The following is a 22,130-nucleotide window of genomic DNA, read 5'->3' on the forward strand; positions in this document are numbered from 1 at the left end:
GTGGCACAGGAAACTCCCAGCTGATGGGAACAAACTTTCTGGCTGTCTGCAGAGGCCAGGACAAAGCTGAGTGGTTTCCCTGGTGTCCCCCAGCCCTTGCTGGCCCCAGGGGCTGATGGCATTTGTGCTCCCTCAGCTTCATGTCCCCACACCAACAGCATGGGGGTGCTCCCCCTGCTCTGTGCAATGCAAACAGGGGCTGCTGAGCCAGTGCTGCTGTGTCTGTGCCTGCAAGGATGGGGCACCTGTGTGAGCTGGGGGAGAGGCCAGGGCTGCAGAGGGGGGATGTTGTTGGCAGCTCCATGAGGACGCTCTGGGACGCTGCCCTGGGCTGTGCAGCGCAATGGGGATGGATCAGCCCCTGCTCTGCTGCTCCTTCCTGTCTGCCCCAGGGCCCTTGCAGAGCCCCAGCCATGCTGTTTGCCCCCAGCCTGCCCACGGCCAGCCTGGGGCTGCTCACGGGACTTTTCTGTGCTGAGCATTGGCCTGGGTGTGTTCGTGAGAGAGCCTGGGCAAGGAGTCTGGAGCCCCCAGGCCTGGCCTGAGGCGTCAGCGCTGCCCCAGCAGTGCCCATGGCCTGTCCCTGCTGCAGCCCCGGCACTGCCACCCCCAGGGCTGTGCCCGGCCCCGAGAGCACTCAGGCCCTGCAGCAACACCAGGGCCACCAGGGCAGCGGGGCAGGGCCACGGCAGCAGCACTGGCAACACCATGTGCTGCTGCTGCTGGGCACGGCTGCTGGGCCAGCACTGATCTGCCCCAGCTCTGGACACAGACATTGCTGCTGCAGCTCCAGAGCAGGGAACAAAAGGGCATCTCTGCAGAAAACTTTCCTGGGGGATCCTTTAGTTCATTTAAAGCAACCAAGAGTGCAGCCCATCATTGGCACAGTCTGTGGCCACAGGGAAAGTGGAGAGAAGATAAATGAGAAATGGCCCAAACAATGAACTTTTTTCTATTGAAAAGATATAGTAAGTAAAACAAAGAAAAAGAAACTACAACGAAAGAAAATTGATCAAAGATTACTTTTATTCTATGTAATTGGCAGGATCAGGCAAGTATTTTAATGTTTCTTAAAGCATCCAGTCATCAGTGTCCACACTGCAGCCTTGAGCTCCTGGTTCCTCAGGCTGTAGATGAGGGGGTTCAGGGCTGGAGGCACCACCGAGTACAGAACTGACAGGGCCAGATCCAGGGATGGCGAGGACATGGAGGGAGGCTTCAGGTGGGCAAACGCTGCAGTGCTCATGAACAGGGAGACCACAGCCAGGTGAGGGAGGCAGGTGGAAAAGGCTTTGTGCCGTCCCTGCTCAGAGGGGATCCTCAGCACAGCCCTGAAGATCTGCACATAGGAAAAAACAATGAACACAAAACAACCAAATGCAGAACATATGGACAATGCAATAAGTACAAGTTCTTTGAAGCTGGAGTGTGAGCAGGAGAGCTTGAGGATCTGTGGGATTTCGCAGAAGAACTGGCCCAGGGCATTGCCTTTGCACAGGGGCAGGGAAAATGTATTGGCTGTGTGGACGAGAGCATTGAGAAAGGCACTGGCCCAGGCAGCTGCTGCCATGTGGGCACAAGCTCTGCTGCCCAGGAGGGTCCCGTAGTGCAGGGGTTTGCAGATGGACACGTAGCGGTCGTAGGACATCATGGTCAGGAGGAAATATTCTGTTCCAATGAAGAACAGAAAGAAAAAGAGCTGTGCAGCACATCCTGAGTAGGAGATGTCCCTGGTGTCCCAGAGGGAATTGTGCATGGCTTTGGGGACAGTGGTGCAGATGGAGCCCAGGTCGCTGAGGGCCAGGTTGAGCAGGAAGAAGAACATGGGCGTGTGCAGGTGGTGGCCGCAGGCTACGGCGCTGATGATGAGGCCGTTGGCCAGGAGGGCAGCCAGGGAGATGCCCAGCAAGAGGCAGAAGTGCAGGAGCTGCAGCTGCCGCGTGTCTGCCAATGCCAGCAGGAGGAAGTGCCTGATGGAGGTGCTGTTGGACATTTGCAGTGTCTGGGCATGGGGATCTGTAAGAAAAGTAACCATTAAATATTTGGGCTTGGAGAGGACTTTAAATATCCCAGCACAGCCTGGTGTCACTTTCCCCCTTCTGCCTGCCCAGGGCTCTGCTGCCTGGAGCTGTCCCTGCCAGCAGCTGCTCCCTGTTCCTAGGGCTGGGCCCTGCCAGTGCTGCCAGAGCCCAGCCCAGCCCTGGGGGCTCAGCTCTGCCCTGCAGACCCCTCCCAGCTCAGGCACTGCACAGGGGCAGCTCTGGCTCTGCAGGCTCCAATGGCAACATAAGATCAACCCTGAGGATGCTGGAAAAGGAACACTGATGCTGCCCGTGAGGGGGCCTCTGCTGATCTCTGTAACAGCCCAGTTTATTGAGATCTAAGAGAATATTTTTGTTTATATTTCTCAGCCTTAACAGAGAGATTAATATCTGTGGGCAGTTTCCCACTCAGGCAACCCAGATCAGTAGATTCAAAAAGCAGGTTTTCCCTATTATGCAACCCCTGCCTTTCTCTGCTCCCTGTATAATCTGCTTGGAAATGTCATGCAGTTAAATGCCATGCTTGGAGCAGTCCTGAACAATGCAGCATCCTCCCCACACAAGGAGAACACTTCCAAGCCTTACCAGCTGTCTCCTCCCACCCAGATCCTGTCCCCCAGTGCTGGGAGCAGCTGCCAGGGCTGGCTGAGAGCTGTCCCTGGCAGGCAGCAGAGTCCCTGCCCCAGCACAGCGCCCTGGGCTGCAGGACCCTGCTCTGCACGACAGCCCTGGGCACCCCTGGCTGCTCTGCACAAGAGACAATCAGAGAATGTACTCACAGGGTCTGTAGGCATTGCGATGTTCCAGCTTTAGGAGATGGCTCCAGGAGCTGCAGCTGCATTGTCCTGCAGCCAGAGGTTCCTGTGCCAAGGGCTGGAAGTGATTCTGCCCCAGGCACTTCTCAGCACCTTCCCAGCCCTGACTGATTGAAGCTCTCTGTGCCTCTGTGCTGTGCCCGGGCTGGCTGCAGGCAGTGCCCCAGCCCTGCTGGGCTGGCAGAAGAGCTGCTCATCAAGAGAAATGTGCTTTTGAATCTCCTCTTGGTTACCAGGAGCTGCCTCTGTGCCAGGAGCCCAGCCCAGCTCAGCAGCACAGACACAGCACAAGGACTTTAATGAGCCTGTGGGGCTTTGTGCTCAGGTCCTGAACATCAGTCCCTGAGAGGGAGCTGAAGAAACCTCTCCAGAACTCCAAGTCAGAATCCAACTCCAAAGTTTCTTGGACTTTTAATGGGTCCCACTGAGGGACACGACTGATAAAGTGTCCCCAGGCCCCAGGCAGAGCAGAGAACTGGAGGCAGTGATGACAGGTGGGGACAAAGAGAAGCCAAGTCCTGGTACCCTGGGGCACAGCAGGGTCTGTGCCACCAAGGGCTGTGAGGAGACACCTTGTGCTGAGGCACTGGGGCCTCCTGGCACAGCCCCAGCCAGGCTGGGCACTGTCAGCCCCTTGTCCTGCCCTCAGCATCCCCCCCTAGCCCACATCCCAGTGGCCTCAAGGATCTGCTGGAAGGAGTCCCTGGGGAGCCTTGCTCAGGAATGGCCCTGGGGGCTCCTGAATTCTCCCTGCAGAGACTGCAGGTTTTTGAAAGGACTTTAGGTTTGGCTTTTGCCTTGGAGTCACTGAGAGGTTTTTGCAATCCTGGCCTCCAATTATCTGTAATTAGTCCCTGGAGAGGCTTTGTCAGTAACAACACTCAGTGGGGCTCATTAATGGTTCAGAGTACTTCAGTTATTTTAAGGTACTTGGTGTTTCCTTTCTCCTCCAGACTCTCTGAGATGTTTCTGCAATTATGGCCCCACTTGTCTGCTTTACCAAGTCCCTTGAGAGCTTTGTACTGACACTCAGTGGGGCTCAATAATACTTTAAGTTACTCAAGGTTTTAAAGGTACTTTGGAATTTCCTTTCTACACTGTGTCTCTTAGAAGTTTTTGTGCCATGCTGGTCTCCAATTCTCTCCTCCCAGGAGTCCATGAGGAGCCTGTGGTGGAGATGGACCTCAGTGAGACCCATTGGTGCCTTGAGACACTTTGGGATTTTCCACTGACTTTGACTCCTGGAAAGGTTTGTGCAATCTCCTCTCAGGCCCTGAGGTTCCAGGGCTCAGCTCCAAATGCACCACAGGGCTCATTAGGATCAAGCAAGTCCTGACAAACCATGGCTCTGCCTTGATTTCCCCGTGGTCTAGGTCAGTTCAGCAGGAAGTTTTCCTTTTGCAGTTATGAAGAAATATTTCAATGAGCTTCTAAGAAATATGTATTCCTATTTTAAAGAGTGTATTTTATAACTGTTCTCTTTAGAGAAGAGGTGATTGCAGCATTCCGTGATTGATATTGATCCAGGGTCTCTCCTAAGGAGGACTGGCCAGGTCAGTGACCTTGTACCTTGGAGCTCACCCAGTATGGACAACCTTGGCCCACATTCCCCAACCCCGTGTGAGAAATGATTTTCACTTTCAAAAATGTAAATGCTTTATTAAGACCTTATCAAAATACAACAGAAGACTGAATAAAGAAAAGAATACAGCACTGGGAACAAAGGATTCAGCCACTGTGTGCTCATCTACAAAATCGATGTTCTCTCTTTTATACCCCTAGCCCCTCCCAAAATCTTGTCAATCGACTCCTTCTTCTCTGTCCAGTGGTGGAGATCACTGTCTTACACCTTGATTGGAGGTCAGGTGCTGCCACAGTAACAAGCCAACCCTCCCAAATGCCCCAACTACTGAGGCCATCCTTTGATAACAATGCAAGGGGGAGGGGAAGGATAACTATACATCTAAAAAATTATCCTTAGCATATATTTAATATTCACCCCTTAATTGTGAGAGCCAACCATAGAATTACTCATCTATAAAAAGCCTCCCTTTTCTTTTTTATAAGTCATTTTGCTTGAACAATTAAGTCAAAAAATTTATCTCTCTCTTGAATGAGTCATACCAGCATCTGTTGATGTGGGAAAGGACAGTGGGAATGGGAGAAAAAACCTTCAGGAATTCCTTAGACACACTTATTTGGAATGGACAAAAGGGCATCCAAGAGGTCCAGTATGGCTTTGAGTCCCATCTAGTGTGCCTATGTGACTGCTACCCATAGTCACTGTATCTCAGGGGTGAGTACAGAGGCTGCCCACCAGTCCCTGTTGAATTAAAAGACAACTGAGGAATGACAGAGGTCTGGTATGGCCTTTTGTCCCCACCTTACCATGCCTACGGGGTTGCTACCCGCAGCAGGGCTATGGAGCCTTCTTGGTAGCAAACAAAGAGGCCAACCTGGCCTTGCCATCCTTCCTTTGTCTTATTTTCTTAAAGAAGCTGTCCCATTACCTTTTACAGTCCCTTGTGTACTTCTCCTCAACAGATGCTGGTAATTCACAGAATCACATAATCACAGAAATTCTCACCCGTTAAAACAGGAAGACAGCTCTCGAGCTGGTTGGTGGAAGCTTGACTCTACTTTTTGGGCATCTTGGTGTTTTTCTGGTTGTCTGCTTGAGAGTCAATGTTGTTTCACCCAGCCTGGATGTTATAGTCCACTCTTTGGGCTCTTCTACTGGGCCTTTGACTCTGTTGGCATGAGTCCATCCCCACGCTGCAGTTCACGCGGCCGATTCGGTGATGAGCAGTACCTGGAAGAGACCTTCCCAATGAGGAGGTAGAGGCTGATCTCTCCATGACTTAGTCATCACCCAATTCCTGGGATTAATATTATGGATTCTGAAATCCAGGGTGGTAGTTTGAGGAATTGCCCCTTTATGTCTTAGTCTGTCTAAGGTTTGTGCTATGGACATCAGTTATTTCTTGGCATTGGCTTCCCCTTCCTCATAGGTGGCAACCCTCTGGGGTAAGGCCAGGAAGGGTAACCCAAACATCATTTAATCGGGTGAGACCCCCAGATCTGACTGGGGTTGGGTTCTAATTCTTAATAAGACCAAAGGGAGACATTTTATTCATGACATTTGGGTTTCAATCATTAGCTTAACTAGAGCTCTCTTAAGAGTTTAATTCACTCTCTCAACCCGACTGGAACTCTGCGGACTCCATGAAGTGTGTAATTCCCATTTCACTCCCAGGGCCTGAAAAACTTTCTGTAATGGCTTCGATGTGAAATGAGTTCCCCATTCTGAATCAATCCTGTTTGCCATCCCATATAAGGGAATGATTGATTCTAGAAGTGTTTTACTCACAACATTGGCATTGGCTTTCACAGTGGGTACCACCTCTACCCAATGAGTCACCTTTTCTACTATCTCTGGCACAAACTTCCACTGTTGTACCTGGGGAAGCTCAGTAAAGTCTACTTGAATGTTTTGAAAGGGCCTTAAAGCTTGTTCTCGCCCTCCTCTGGGTGTTTTCCTCACGATTTTCTTATTCACTTGTTGTCATATTACACACTGTTCTGTTACTTGCTTAGCTATTCTGAAAATTCCTATGCAGCCCAAATCCCTTAGTAACTGATCACTTAGCACTTGTGTACCCCAATGTGTTGTTCCACGTATGCCTTCTAGCATTTTTTGGTCAGGGCTTTATTCAACATTTGCCTCCCATCTGCTAATCTCCACTTCCTTTTGTTATCTTTCTTGGCTCCTATTTTAAGGAGTTCTTTCTCTTCTGTCCCACTGAATACGGGGACTTTTTGCACTTCTCTCATGGTTGTTAATACTATTAATAGTTTTTCTGTCTTTGATTCACTTGCATTTTTAGCTTCTAAATTGGCTAAATTGTTCCCTTGCTCCCCTTTTTGATGTCCTTTAACATATATCACCCCTACTTTCTCTGGTAATTGTAAGGTTTCTAACTCTTCTAAAATAAGTTTTTTGTGAATCAGTTCCTTTCCCCTTGAATTCAATAGCCCCCTCTCTTCTCAAATTTTTCCAAATGTATGCACTATTCCAAAAGCGTATTTTCAGTCTGTATCTATTATTCCCCTTTTCTGTGCTAATTTTTCCAGAGCTCACTTCAGGGCATAAAACTCACACGCTTGGGCTGACCAGTTGGAAGGTAACTTTCTCTTTTCTATGGCCACTAACTCTTCATGCACTATAGCGTACCCCGATACCCTGTGCCCCTTTATTACCCGTGAAGTTCCATCGAGGTACAATAATTTTCCACCTTGGAGTGGTTGATCTGTTAGGTTCTCTTCTACTCTAGTTTGATGGTTTATAACCTCTAGGCAATTATGTATTAGTTTCTCATCTGTTTCTCCATACAAAAACTGGGCAGGGTTGAGTTGGTTACTCACAATTAGCTCTAAACCATTTTGTATTAAGATGTTGTCATACTTTAGCACTCGGGAACCAGTGAGCGATTTCTCAGCCTTTTGGCTCAGGATACTCCTTACTGAATTTGGGATATATATCTTCAATTTTCCCCCAAAAGGTTAATTTTTTGCTTTCTGCTATGAGTAGGGCAGTCACTGCCACAGCCTGAATGCAGGTTGGCCACCCCTGACTGACAGGGTCTAGTAATTCTGATAAATTGGCCACTGGTTTCCTGGATCGTCCCCAGTCCTGGGCTAGTACTCCATATGCTACTCCTCCTTCTACATCTATAAACAGATAAAAAGGTTTGTCTGTGACAGGAAAACTCATTGCTGGTGCACTGACTAATTTTTAATTTAAAGCTTCAAACTTTTGTTCATTACCTTTTCCCCACCTAATCTCTTCTTCAACTAACTTTCCATACAAGAACCAATGGCTTGCATGTATCCTTCAATCCATAGCCTACAATATCCCAACAGGCCTAAAAACCTTCTGACTTCCCTCTTAGTTTTTGGCCATGGGAGTAGACTACCCCCGTAATTCTCTCAGGGTTCAGCCCCCAGCTCCCTTGACAAATCACATGTCCTAGGAATTTTACTTCCTACCCTACAAATTGGAGTTTCCCTTTTGATACCCAAAGTCCTTGGTCCCTCAGAAAATTTAACAATACTATAGTGGATTCCCAAACTTCTTTTTCTTCCTGTCCTGAGAAAAGCAAATAATTTACACATTGGATGAGCTTTATCTCAGGTTTGATGGAGAAGAGTTGTATTACTTCTCCTAGGGTTTGACCAAAGAGTTTTTGGGATTCAGAAAACCCATGGGGAAACCCAGTCCACCAAAGCTGTTGCTTCCTCCCAGAATCAGGGTACTCCCATTCAAAGGTAAATATATCCCACTTTCCTCTGCCAGTGGACATGGCCAAAAAGCATCCTTTAGGTCTATCACACTAAACCACTGGTGTGCTGGGGGAATATTACTCAGTACTGTTTAGGGGTTAGGCACTACTGGGTACCATTTCACAGTTCTTTTGTTCACTTCTCTTAATCTTGAACAAGCCTGTAAGTCCCATCTGACTTCTTTACTGGTAATGCGAGTGTATTGTGGGGGACATACATGGTTCTAAGGTCCTGTCCTCAAGTAGGTCCTGGACCGCCGACTGCAGTCGTCATCTCCCTTCCAGGGAGAGGGGATGTTGTTGTACCCAAACTGGATGGTTTTCATTAACTATTTTTATTACTGTAGGTTTCATGTTCAATTTGCCTCAGTTTTTCGGTTTTGCCCACACTATCTCATGAATTTTGCCCTCATCCTCTGCCCTTAATTGGAGCAGTTTAACTACCATTTTCCCTTCCTCTGGGAGCACTCATATGTAAAACTGTGTCAAACTGCGTCAAACTGCATCTGTAAACCCCATCCTAACAAATTTCACCCTGCTTCTGGAACTAATAAAACATCCCCAATTCCTATTTAGTTTCTTCAAACTTTATTTGCTTTATAACTGAGACTTTGAACCCTTCCCCTTTAGCACCTACTATTTGCACAGTATCTTGACCCTTTTTGCACACCTTTGGGATTCTACCAACATAAGTTCTTTCAGCCCCTCTGTCTACTAAGAACTCAAATTCTTCCTTCTGGGCATCTATTTTTAAAGTTATCAAGGGCTCCTGATGGTATCCTGTCCCCAGGAGGTAGAGCCTCTGACACCCCTAGTCTTCCACTTCTTTTTGCTCAGTCTCACAGACCCTCCTTTTCCCTCTGGGGGAAATTCTTTCTGATATGCCCACTCTCTTTACAGTAAAAGCAAACTGGTCGTAGGTTCCCGTTTCCCAAACTCTCCTTTTTGTGCCCAGTCCCAAGGAGCTGCATCCCCCCTCCATCTATCTTCCTGCACTCTGAATCCTCCTGCCTTACATGAGTTGTTCTTTGCATGCTGGTTCCCTTCCCTAATGGCAGTTACCGTTACCTTGGCTTTTGCCTTGGCCTTCTCTTAGTCCCTTTTTACATGCACCTTCTGTGCTTCCCTTAAAAGATCCTCTACCCTCCTTTCTTGCCAACCATATAACTTTTCTAACTTTCTCCATATATCTGGCCAGGCATGAGTGATGAAATTTATCTCTAGTAAGATCTGGACCACTGTATCAGGGTCAACTCCTGAATATTGCCTCATATTCCTTCTCAGTCTCTCTAGCCACTCTGTCACGGTTTCTTCCTTACTTTGCTGCACATTGTAAGCTTTATGAGCATTTTAATTACATGGAGCTGCCTCTTTGCTACCTCTTATAATCAATATTCCATATTCCTCCATGTCTTGCCTACTCCTGGTGCGGTTCTGGTCCCAGGTGGGGTGCACTATGGGCATTTTCAGATCCCCAGGAGGTATTTGCACATGCTCCCTTTCCCATATCCATATCTCAGCCACTCAGATCATCTGTCTTTCTTCTGGTGTGACTAGCACAGTTATTACTGATTGCATCTCTTCCCATGTATAAATACTGGGCCCCAGAAACTGATCTAACTGTTCCACTAATCCAGTGAGGTACTCTAGTAATCCTTTCAATTATTTCTTGAACATTCTTATGTCAGAAGAACCAAGAGGCACAGTTACAAATCTAATTCCTCCCTGCACCATACACAGTGGTACTTCCCTCAGGGGATATAATCCTGCTGCTTGGTTCCCATCCCCTGATCTGCTTTCCTCTCATTGTGCCACCCTGTTTCTGGTGTTTTGACTAGGCTCATCAGGGGGTAGGGGAGGTGCATCTGCGGCTATTGGACGTGAAGGAGTTGAGTGTTCTAATGGGTCCCATTCTTTATTTTCTCATACCTTAAAAACACTCTCACCCTTGAGGGTGAGGTCTCCCCCTCCCAGCAGGCAGGGTAGTCATTGTCTTCCGGATTGAATGGTTTCTTAGCTCTTACATGGATGTTTAATGCCTGACACATCCATCCTTCATCTGACCCATATCTCGGCCAGTATACATGATTGCTCCTAATTTCCCTTCTGGTCCATTCTACCATGCAATACTGAATCATTTTGACCTCATCCTTATCTCTGGTCATATTTCCACAGGTCTAGTTTCCTTCCCAGTGGGCCATCTAGGGGTATAACAATTTCTACTCCTCTCCTTGGGGATTTGCCCATTGTGTCATCCTGACTGGCCGATCACAGGCCCTCCTCTGACAGAGCCCACCTTTCCAACCACAGGCCCTCTGGACAGAGCCTGCCTCTCTCAGAAGGGAAAAGGGAAGGGGGACCGGGAAAAAAAAAAAACAAGGAAAAGAGCAAAGAGAAGGAAAGGGAAGAGAGAGAAAAAACAAAAAACCTGTACTTCTCTTTTGACAAGTAAAAATAAAAAAAATCTTATGATCCAGGGGCTTCCATATCACCAGATTGGTCCCTGCCCTTCCTCTCCTTGGTTCAATTCTCTGGTCCCACGGTTGAACTCTGCTCTCTGTCCCGCCTGGCTCAGCTCGACTGTGGCCTGCCCCAGCCCAATTCACCTGGGCAGCTGCAGTCCCACCCCTGGCCCAACCTGGCTTGGCTTCGGCAGCTCTGCAGGCCCCGATTCGACTAGGCGGCTTCCATCCAACTTCTGACCCAACTTGATTTGGCTTCGGTGGCTCCGCTCACCATAATTCAATTCAGAGGCTCAGCCTGCCCCAGTTCAGGAGTTCCTGCTCCGTGCCTGACTCGGCTCAGCCTCAGCGGCTCTGTCTGCCCTGATTTTGTTTGGCTCAGCAGCTGGCCCAGCCCGACACCCTGGGTTCAACAGCTCCGCCTTGACGTGACTTGGCTTGGTGGCCGGACTGCCCCGACCCCCTTGGCTCGGCAGCACACAAACTGCTGCACCGGCTCCTGGGTGACCCCCTGCAGCAAACCCCTCAGCGTTCACCCCGCTTCCAGCCCGCCTTCGGCTGGCCCTGGAAATTACAGCGCTGGCTGCGCCCCAGAGGCTGTCCCCGCTCTGAGCACTCCGTGAGCCGCCGCACCAGGTGGAGCTCATCGGTTTCCTTGGTGTGTGCTGGATGGGAATCCCACTGTGGGTCCCCGATGGGTGAACCCTGCTCCCAAGTCCCCACAAAACCTTCAATCCTACGTGTCCTGCCAGCCATGGGGTCCTTGTCTATGGGATCCCCACTCTCCTCCTCACCATGCGTCCCGCTGTTCCTTCTTCCTTTCTACCGTCCAATATCCTGATGCTTCAAGGGACCAGGATAGATCCAGTATTTTACTCACTTTCATACACTGGAATTACAGAGTGACAATCTGGCCAAAAATAGTTATGTGGATGGTGCTCACCCCTCTTCCCCTCTTTTCTTTATCCAGTCTCCTGGTGTCTTTGGGCTTCCAACCCGCAGCCACTGGTGGAACTGGAAGAGTCCAATAGACTCTGCCCAATCTGTGGCAGGGGGTGCCCCTTTGGAAAACTCCTAAGGGCACCAGGTGTATTCCCCAGACGAGTCCCCATTTGTGAGAAATGATGCTCACTTCCAAAAATTTAAAAGGATTATTAAAACCTTATCAAAAAGTACAACAGAAGACTGAACACAGAAAATATTATGGCACAGGGAGCAAAGGATTTTTTCAACCATGTGCTCGTACACACAATGGATGTTTCGCCTTTTAACCCCTTAGCCCCTCTCAAAATCTTGCTAATCAACTCTTTCTTCGCTGTCCAGTGGTAGAAGTCGTTTCCTTACATCTTGATTGGCAGTCAGGTGTTGCCATAGTAAAAAGCCAACCCTCCCAAATACTCCAACTACCAGGAAACAAAAAAACAAGGGGGGAGTAAAACATAACTAAAAAACTATGAAACTTGTCTTAGGATATCCATAATATCTGCCTTTTAATTGTGAGACTCAACCATCGCATTACTCATCTATCACACAATTATTTCAAAACTGCTTCCTGTTCCACCCTGACTGTCCCTGCATATAAACAGGGCATCTTTCATGCACTTCTGCAAGCTCAGGCTTCTCATTTCATGAGGAATCTGGGATGGAAATGGCCATATTAAGGAGGAGAAAAGCAGAGGAAATGGATTAGAAACTCTTAGAAAAAAACACCCTTCTTACAGGCAAAGTTCACCAAGTCATTCCCTGCATTTCTCCTTTTCAGATTCTTTCAGTCTTCTATTCTGGGAGGTGCATCTTCTTCTGCTGCTTATCATGAACCGATTGTTATCAAGCTCTTGATTTATACCAGCACAAGAGATGTAGAATCATCTGAACTGAAAACAGAAAGAAACTGCCTTTGACAACCAATTTTCATGTTCTAGATTACTTTCCAGGTGTTTATGGAGATGTGTGAATGATTATAACACAACTCTCCATTTCTGGCTGCAGCTTCTGGAGATTCTTTCTCTGAATTCAGTCAGGGTTGCATTCCCCAACAAGTCCTGGTACCACCTCCTGTTTTCTTAGCCTGGAACAGTAACAATGAAAATCTCACCAATGGCACAGCTCCCCAGTCCACCAGGAAAAGAAAGGACAAGCTGTCAAGTTTTCTAAACATTTGTCCTGCTTTGCTGCAAGAGTCCTGCTGCAGGCACAGAGTGCAAAAACCAAGAGAAGCTGCAGGTGGTGGCACATCTTGTGGCAGGAGCTTGACCTCATTCTCCAGGAAAGGTTTTTGAAAAGAGCAGACAGGACTGTGGAGAAGAATTCTGGGAAACTGAACCAGCGTTCCAGAAGTGAAATGAAAATGGAAAGAAATCTGAAATGTTTTCCCTTATTAATTTCCATGCTCCCCTTTTCCATCTTGCAGTACTTCTCCATGCCATGAATTCCAAATGCATGTCACCTTTAAGATCGATGACTTAGCAAGATTTAGACACTCTAAAATACCATGAGCTGCACACAGTTTGCCTTCTCCTGTTTTTGCTGGAAAGCAACGCTGGAGCCATCAGTGCAGTGCTTGGGTTGGACACGAATCCTGCAGGCAGGGAATGTGCCCCAGCAGTGTGTGACCCTCAGCAGGGACAATGCTCAGCAATCCTGCAGGCAGGGAATGTGCCCCGGCAGTGTGTGACCCTCAGCAGGGACAATGCTCAGCGGCGTTGCTGTGCTCGGTCTCCATGGAACCATGCCAGGAGCAGCTGCTGAGCTCAGAAGCCATCGCAGCCCCCGCCCTGCTCCAGAGCCCCTTGGCAGGGTGGGCTCCTGCCCTGGCTCTGTGTGCCAGGAGCCGGCAGCGCTGGGTACAGGGAGCCCTGGGAGAGCACAGAAACGCTGGGTGAGAAATGCTGGGGCACAGCGAGATGGGCGAGTGCAGCCGGCCAGGGCAGAGGAGCAGCACGCCCAGGGGGCACAGCCTGCAGGACACATGGCCAAGCGGAGAAAACAACAAACTGCTCAGGAGGGTGGAGAACAAACTTTTAGTTGCAAACTTCAGAGATGAGGTACTTGGGAAATCTGAAACAAAACGGAATTACAGTAAATCACTTCATAAAGCTCTGACTTAGCAAACTCTAACCTGTCCAATTGCAAGATAACCAGATTTTTAGAAGAGGATGTCAGGAGAAGAGAGAGAGGGAGAGAGAGATCCACAGTCAGCCTTGGATCTCAGCTGCTGTGAGCTCTGGGGCCGTGGGACGTGTCAGTGTCACACCCATGTCACAGCCTGACCTGCTCTGGTCCCTCTCACAGGTGGGGTTTTGGGGTACCAGGGGCTTGGCAGACACTTTGGGGCTGCACCAGAAGCTGCAGTGGCTGGGGTGGAGCAGTGACCACCCCACCTATGCAGAACTCTCCCTGCCCCAAACACACACTGGAGATGTCTGGGGCCGTTCATCATTTCTCTGCTCTCCAGCACTGAGGCAAAGGACTCTGGCTACAGCTCTGAGCTCGTGCCCAAGGCAACCACCCCTGGCAATGGGGCTCTGTCGGGAAGGATGAAAGTTACACAAGAAAGTCTCACAGATATGTATGCTTGGCAGAAGGATTTTTGAATGTAAAATCTGAAGAAGGAATAGAAATGAAAGCAAGTTTTTATATAGAAGAAAAGAATTGCTGAGCCAGTCTTACTGGATAGCTAAGGCAAAGGGTATCTTTGAAGGGGTTTTTATGGCTTAGAGCAAAGGATAAACCCATGTCAAACAAGAAGATGTTTTTACCAAGCAAAAGATACCACTGGCAAACAAGACTGCCGATGTTGCAAGTAGAAAAAAGGTCTCAGAATTTTCCACTGCAAGAAAACTGAAAACCCACTTCTAGCTTGTTAATCTAAACAAGCTGAACTGTAACATAGTAACTTTAATGATTGAAGAATAGTAACATGAATATGGTAATTATAATAGTTCTGATAGGCTATAGGTAAAAGTTAAGGTATAGACTGGTTCTTCTGTATTAGGATGCTCCGCAAGGAAAGCATATAATGCATTTGTAACCTAAACTAAAGGGTTTTCAGGCGTGTCTGAAGCTGGAGCTGACAGCTGCAGGCACAGGCTCTGTCACCCGTGACCCTGGACTGCTGTAGCATCTTGGACACAATAAACTGCATTTGTGAGAGCCACCTGGCATCCCGCATCTCTCATTCCAACTCTTACTCTATGGAAACTCATGGAACCATGGTCAGTTGTGACAATGAGGGTCGAAGGACACCACAGTGACACTAAAGAACCTCATGGAACCAAGGGGCCATGGTGACACTGTGGTGCCTCAGGGAATCAAAGAGACCATTGTGAAACTTGGGGGCCCCAAGGAGCCAAGGGCCCTTGGTGACCTTGTGCAGCCCGTAGTGTCATAGAGGAGCCACTGTGACACAGCGAGGGTGCATGGAGCCGAGGGGCTTTGTGGAACCAGGAAGCCATTGTGACATTGCAAGGCCTCATGGAAGCACGGAGCCATTGTGACACTACAGAAGCAAGGGAACATTGTGACACTCCAGGGCCTCATGGAACTAAGGAGACCATTGTGACACTGTGGGTCCCATGGAACCAAGGGAACATGGGGTAGGTCTGGCTGGCTGGGCCTCCTGGGGACCACCGGACAGGTCCAGCTGACCTTGGCATGTTGAGGGCTCCTCCTCATCTGCCCCTGGAGCACTTTCCCTTCCTATGGGAAAGAACTGTCCTTCTCCTCCAGGCCATGGCCAAAACTGGGATTCCTTCTCCAAATTGCCTTCTATGCAAAGATTGTTCTCAGATGAAATCTGCCAGGACAGACAGATCCTGCTGCCTTGTCTAACCAGGGGCCACCTCTCATCTGCCTTTCAAACACTGGGACCATGTGCTCTTCTTTCTTATGGGAAAAAAACATCCATCTCAACCAGGCACCCATGGCCAAAACTGCGCATCTGCCCCCAGAATTCCCTATATCCAAGGATAGCCCCCAGACAAAAGGTGCTGACAAGCCTGGCTGGCCTTGGCACTCATCTGCCTCTGAAACACTGGGGCTCTATGCTTTCCTTCCTTATGGAAAGAACTCTTCTTTCTGTCCAGGTGCCCACAGCCAAAAATGAGATTCCACCTCCAAAAATCCCTATGCCCAAGGATAGCCCCTAGACAAAAGGTGCCAGTAGAGATAGGTCTGGTTGGTTTGGCCTCAGGGTGGCCACCTCTCATCTTCTTCCAAAACACTTGGACTTTGCACTTTTCTTTCCTATAGAAAAAAACAATCCATCTTGACCAGGTGCCCATAGCCAAAACTGGGATTCCACCTCCAAAACTTCGCACATCTAAGACTTGCTCCCAAGAGAAAGCCGCCAGGACAGCCAGGTCTGGCTGCCCTTGCCCTCTTGGGGGGTGCCTCTCCTCTGCTTTCCAAACACTGGGGCTTGGAGCTTTCCTTCCAAGGAAAAGAACCATCCTTCTTATATATGCAGAAATGGCTGAAAATGGGATTCCACCTCCCAAATTCCCTAGATCCCAGGGTTTCCTTCAGACAAAAGCTACCAGGACAGAGAGGTCTGGCTGGCCTAGGCCTCTGATGTCTGCCTTTCATCTGCCACTCAAACACCAGTGTTTGGTGCTTTCCTTCCTATGTAAAAGAACCATCCTTCTCCTCCAGGTGTCCATGTCTGAAATTGGGATTCCACCTCAAAAATTCCGTATATCCAAGGGTTACTCCCAGGCAAAATCTGCCAGTACCATCAAGTCTGGCTGGCCTTGGCCTCTGGTGGCTGCCCCTGCAACACTGGGGCTGGGTTCTCTCTTTCCCATGGAGACCCCTGGGACACTGTGGGGACCTCATGGTACCAAGGGGGGCATTGTTGCACCAGTGGAGCTCATGGAACCAAGGGGATCATTGTGGCCCCACTGGAGCTCATGGAACCAAGGGGATCATTGTGGCACCACTGGAGCCCATGGAACCAAGGGGCCATGGTGACACAGAGGGGCTTAATGGACCCAGAGGCCATGGTGACTCTGTGGGGCCTGATGCAACCATGGAGACCTTAGTGACCCTTCAGTGTCTCGTGTCACCAAGGGGGCATTGGGACACCTCAGGGCCTCATGGAAGCAAGGGACCATTGGGACACTGTGGGGCCCCATGGAACCAAGGGAACATGGAACAGCTCTGGCTGGCTTGGCCTCACAGAGGCCACCTGACAGCTCTGGCTGATCATGGAATGTCAAGGGCTGCCTCTCATCAGCTCCTGGAGCACTGGGGCTCTGTGCTTTCCTTGCTATGGAAAAGAACTTTCTGTCTTTTCAGATGCCCATTGTCAAAATGGGAAGACTCCCTAAAAAATTTCCTGTATGCAAGGGTACCTCCCAGAAAAAATACTGCTACCTCTGGCTGGCCTTGCCCTCTGGTGATCACCACTCATCTGTCCCAAAACACTGTGGCTCTGTTCCTTCATTCCTATGGAAAAGAACCAGCCTTCTTGTCCAGGGACCATGGCCAAAATTAGAATTTTGCCTCCCAAATTCTGTATGTCCAAGGATTGCTCGCAGACAAAAGTAGCCAGGACAGAGAGGTCAGGCTGGCCCTGTCCTCTGGTGATTTTCTTAGACAATGAGCTGAATGTTTTAATTTGGAAACACCTTGGAGAGGGCCCAGAGATGTCCCAAGGAGGGGTTTGGAGGCCTCAGGCACATGAGCACTGTATAGGGACAAAAGAGCTCTGTGCTCAGTGGGGTGGAGACTGAGGACAGTGGAGCAGAGCCAGGAGAGTGTTTAAAGAGCAATTTCAGGGATGGTGGATCCTTTTGGCATAGTGGAAAACAGCCAGAGCAAGAAAGAATTAATGGCAAGGGCAGCTGGGGAGGCCCAGACTGGCACCAGGAGAAAGGAATTTCCCTGGCAGGGCAGGGCTGTGGTGCTGCACGTCCCCAGCAGGAGCCTGGAGCAGCCGAAGGCTTTGTGTGGGGAGGCAGAGGCAGGCAGGAGGCAGAGCTGTCAGCAAAGGAAGGGCCCAGGCAGGTGGGGCAGCCGGGGGATGCCGACAGCCTGCAGGGACAGAGGCGCAGGGCAGGACACTGTGGGACAGCCTGGGCTGCACAGGGCACAGGGATGGGCAGCAGCTGCAAGACAGCCCTGCCAGAGCCAACTTGGGCAGCACTTTGGCCATGGCTGCTGGGCCTGGGCCTGAGGCAGGAGCAGGAGACAAGTGACCCTTGCAGGGCTGGGGCCTCATTGCCTCCTTGTCCCTGATCAGCAGCCTGGCAGGGGCCACCCCATGCTCCTGCCCTTGCCTGTCGACGGAAGGAGACCAGGACATCCAGTTGATCATCACAGGCCCAATTTTATTGATCAGCACAGCGGGTTAAATACAGTTCGTAATTAACTTCATGCATATTGCAAAAGTTGAGCTCAGGATTGGTTAGTTACATATCAGCAGTTACACCTACTTTTACATTCCTATGGTCCTACTTTTGATACTTTCTACATATTCTTAGGAGATATTCAGGACTAATCTCTACTACCTTTCTCCATGTTGCAGCAAGGCCACTGATTGCAAGCTGCTGACATCTCCTTTCAGCTTGCTGACTGCTGATTTCTCAGCTTGACCAGTGGCAATATGTCAGCATGGCCTTTCTCAGCTAACCAACTATTAATAAAGCTCTCCACATTAAAGCTCTCCACATTTCCCCCATTTTCTTCTTGTGCAAGGAAATTAGCTTGCCAGGTTTTTGCTATTGTACGGCTGACCATGTTTTGAATGCAATTAAAGACACAAGGCAAAATCAGCAAAAACAGTAAAATTACACCCAGCAGTCCTATAGCATAGATCACAAGGTTTCTTAGCCACGGTCCAAGTCCTAAGCTTTTAAGCCATTCGTCGATTCCTAAACCTTCTTCTTCCTTCAGATTGTGAAGTCCCTGTTGTAGTTCTTTTATCTTACTGTGAATGGACACCGAATGGTCAGACAGATTCATGCAACACATTCCTTCAAATTCTTCACATCCATGTCCTTGTGCTAAAAGCAAAAAATCTATGGCAGCTCTATTTTGCAAAACAGCATGGTTAACACTCTGCACATCTGTGGTTAGCATGTCTAGGATTTGTGATGTCTTGTTCAGTTCACTCTTTGCCCAGCACCCTAATTGCTTTGCTAAATTCATAGCCTTATTGGCAGATCCTCCCGGCAAGATAGTTGAAACAACCACTTGTTTGAATGTGCCCCAAAATTGTGGATCTCCTATCGAGCTGCAGTCTAAGTCATGTATGCTACGTCTCTTTCTGTTTGAATTTTGACTCAGCTGCATTAGCAAGGACACATTAGGATGAAACAATGACAGTTTACCCAAATAACAGGGTCCACCCTGTGGTCTAGCTGGTATGCCATTCCACGCCCTGTCTCCGCAAATTAAAAATATTCCCGTGGGTAATTTCATTGGTGCAGTGATTTTTGTGCTGTTACATTTACTGTAATGCTGCGGAGAGATTTCACTCACATTCAGGAATGAATCTAGGGTGGCCCACGTTTCTTGTGGTCGGTTTGAAGACTTAAAGCTAAACCATCCACCAGCTGTAGTGTTAGACAAACTGGCGTTTGTACTGCCAAAAAGGTCCAATTCCTCAGGAGGAGAGTGCAAAGCACAGAATACGCTGCATTTCTTTCCCGTAGAGCTTTCCTTAATTGTACCAACAACTCATACAATCGTTTATTATTCACTTCCTTAATTGCTGCTTCCTCTATTCGTTTGGCTACTCCTGCAACATACATAGAGTCTGTAACCACATTTAAAGGTCCCTGTAAGTTGGATACTGCCCATACTACTGCCAACAATTCCAAAGTTTGTAAACTATCTGCAGGGTCTGCTGTGATGATTTGATGTTTCCATTGTCCTTTTTCTTGCCAAGTGACAGCAGCACGCCTTGACTTCTTTCCTGCATCTGTAAAGGCTGTAATAGCTCCTTCTATAGGGCATTCTTCTCTCAAGGGTCGAGTAATCCAGTTCCATTCTGTCATCCATTGCAAAACTCTAGGTACTAATTTGCTGGTATCCACTTTTGCAGATGATGTCAATAATGCTTCCTGTAAATCCTTTGAGTTAATCAGGTACCAGTCCAAGGTTTCTTTTTCCATAGGTAGTCTAATGGTAGCAGGTTCTCTACCATCCACTTCAAGAATTCTGAGACGTTCTTTTTTAATTAATGCAGCCAATTGTTCAATTTTTGAACATATTGTTTTCTTATGCTGTAATGGTGGAGACAACCATTCCAACACCTGTATCTCTCCCGTTTTCTCCTGTTGTTGAGAGAGAGCACCAAGCAGGTGGCAAGGGCTATTCCAGATAGTAAGGTCAATAGGGTGGTCGAGTTGTCGACGAGACACATACCCCTGTTGTACACAGTCACTGATTTGTTGCAAGGCAAGACCATGCTCCTTTGTCAGGTATACAGGAGTAGTAGGGTCAACACCCTTTAACAAAGGCCGCAGGGTTTCTAACAAATGATTCGGTATTCCCACAATAGGCTTTAGCCACTGTAAGTCCCCCAGTAATTTCTGTGCATCATGTAGAGACTTAATGTCCAGTTGTAACTCCAATTTTTGAGGTATCACTTTTTGATCCATCAAAGTCCATCCCAAATATTTCCAGGGCTTTGTAGTTTGAATTTTCTCTGAAGCAATAACAAGTGAATATGCAGCAAGAGTATTTCTAATAATGTCAATCTGCAAAGAGGAAAATGGTTGTTACTGTGCAAACAAAATATCGTCCATGTAATGATATATTATAGTTGCTGGCCATCTGCGACATAGTGGCTGCAATGCTGCATCAACATAAAGCTGACATAAAGTGGGAGAATTCCGCGTACCTTGCGGAAGACATGTCCATTCAAATCTTTTATCTGGTTCTCCATGATTTATTGCTGGTAAAGTAAAAGCAAATCTCTTCATATCATTAGGATGCAGGCCAATGGTGAAGAAACAATCCTTTAGGTCAATAATTAAGAGTGACCAGTGTTCTGGAATCATAGCTGGATTTGGAAGACCAGGCTGTAAGGCCCCCATAGGTTCCATTTGGTCATTTACAGCCCGCAAATCATGTATTAAACGATATTTCCCTGATTTATTTTTGATCACAAAAATAGGTGTATTCCAAGGGCTCGTGGAAAGTTGTAAATGTCCCTTTGAATATTGTTCCTCCACTAATTCATGAGCATGCATAAGGCTTTCCCCTTTTAGTGGCCATTGCTTAACCATCACCGGTGTATCCGTCTTCCAGGTGAGTGGAATGGGGAAAGTCCAAGCAATGGCAATTACCCCAAAGGGTGCTGATTAGTTAACACCACTCCCAATTGTGTTAAAATGTCCCTTCCAATTAAACAGGACACTGTAGGAGGCAGTTGCACAATTGAAAACACGGCAGATATTTGTTGATCCTCAATGCACATAGACAAAGAAGGTGACCTGCTTGCCAATGTAAATCCTCCTACTCCTGTGAGCATGTTTGCTGATGGGAATAGAGGCCAATGTTGTGGCCATGCTTCTGGAGAAATAATGCTGGTATCTGCTCCTGTATCCAATAATCCATAAAGGGTTATGCTTTGATGCCCATAAGTAATTTTAACCTTTTGTTTTGGTCTATTTTGTAAATCCACAGTTAAAAGTGTAACACCAGTAGAGCCAAAACCTTTTTCATCCCGTGCTTGTCCAGTAAATGGTTGTATTCCCGATGTCATTTGTGATAGTGGTACCAATTGTGCAATGCATTGTCCTTTTATTATTTTAATTGGAGGGTAAAGGGTGTAAGCCATGATTTGTATTTCCCCTGTAAAGTCTGCATCAATAACTCCAGGCAAAACAAATAATCCCAGCATAGTTGTAGAAGAGCGTCCTAATAATAATGCTCCACATGTTTGTCCATTTAATATAAGAGGACCCTTTATTCCAGTTGGTATCTTCTCAGGCCGATTCGTCATTAGTGTGATGTCTACTGCTGCTGCTAAGTCCAAACCGAGGCTCCCTGTTGTTGCGGGTTGCAGACAGGAGGTGGCAGCAATGTTGCGGCAGCTGGTGTCTCCGATGTCACGGCGGCAACTTGTGTCTGGGCGCGGCCCCCGTGAAGCGCGCTCTGCTGATGGTTTCCCGACCGGCGCCTACAAGCCATAGTGTTGTGGGAGCTGGATCGGCAGTGTTGACACCAAATGCCAGTCGCTCGACAAGCTTGGCGTGTGTGTCCCTCAGTGCCGCATCGGTAACACTTGATAAATGGCTTTGAACTTCTTTGCGTGAATGAGCCATTTCAGAGAGAAGCAAGGGCAGCTAACACCTGATTCTGAGTAGACTCTGCCTGCTTTTGTAACCCCAATCCTAATTCCTTTAGAGCTTCTACTATGAATGCCTGCGAAGCCGTTGGCATTAATGCCATTCGCTCTAATGCTTCCTCAATGGTCCAATTTGCTCCCAAAGTAGTTAACACTCTTTGGGTTGC

The 22,130-nt window shown here is 48.2% G+C and overlaps 1 protein-coding gene and 1 long non-coding RNA gene across 2 annotated transcripts in view; one reads left to right on the plus strand and one right to left on the minus strand.

Moving 5' to 3' along the window:
• LOC141727740 (uncharacterized) overlaps nucleotides 1–22,130 on the plus strand; it is a 572,619-nt gene that overhangs the window by 11,471 nt on the left and 539,018 nt on the right. The gene's annotated exons all lie outside the window — the stretch shown is intronic.
• Nucleotides 1,061–1,993, minus strand: LOC141727755 (olfactory receptor 14J1-like). Its single transcript, XM_074534039.1, has one exon. It carries the CDS (start codon nucleotides 1,991–1,993, stop codon nucleotides 1,061–1,063), a length of 933 nt encoding a protein of 310 aa, XP_074390140.1.

The sequence above is a fragment of the Zonotrichia albicollis genome, unplaced genomic scaffold (assembly GCF_047830755.1).
Source record: "Zonotrichia albicollis isolate bZonAlb1 unplaced genomic scaffold, bZonAlb1.hap1 Scaffold_254, whole genome shotgun sequence".
Classification (NCBI taxonomy): domain Eukaryota; kingdom Metazoa; phylum Chordata; class Aves; order Passeriformes; family Passerellidae; genus Zonotrichia; species Zonotrichia albicollis.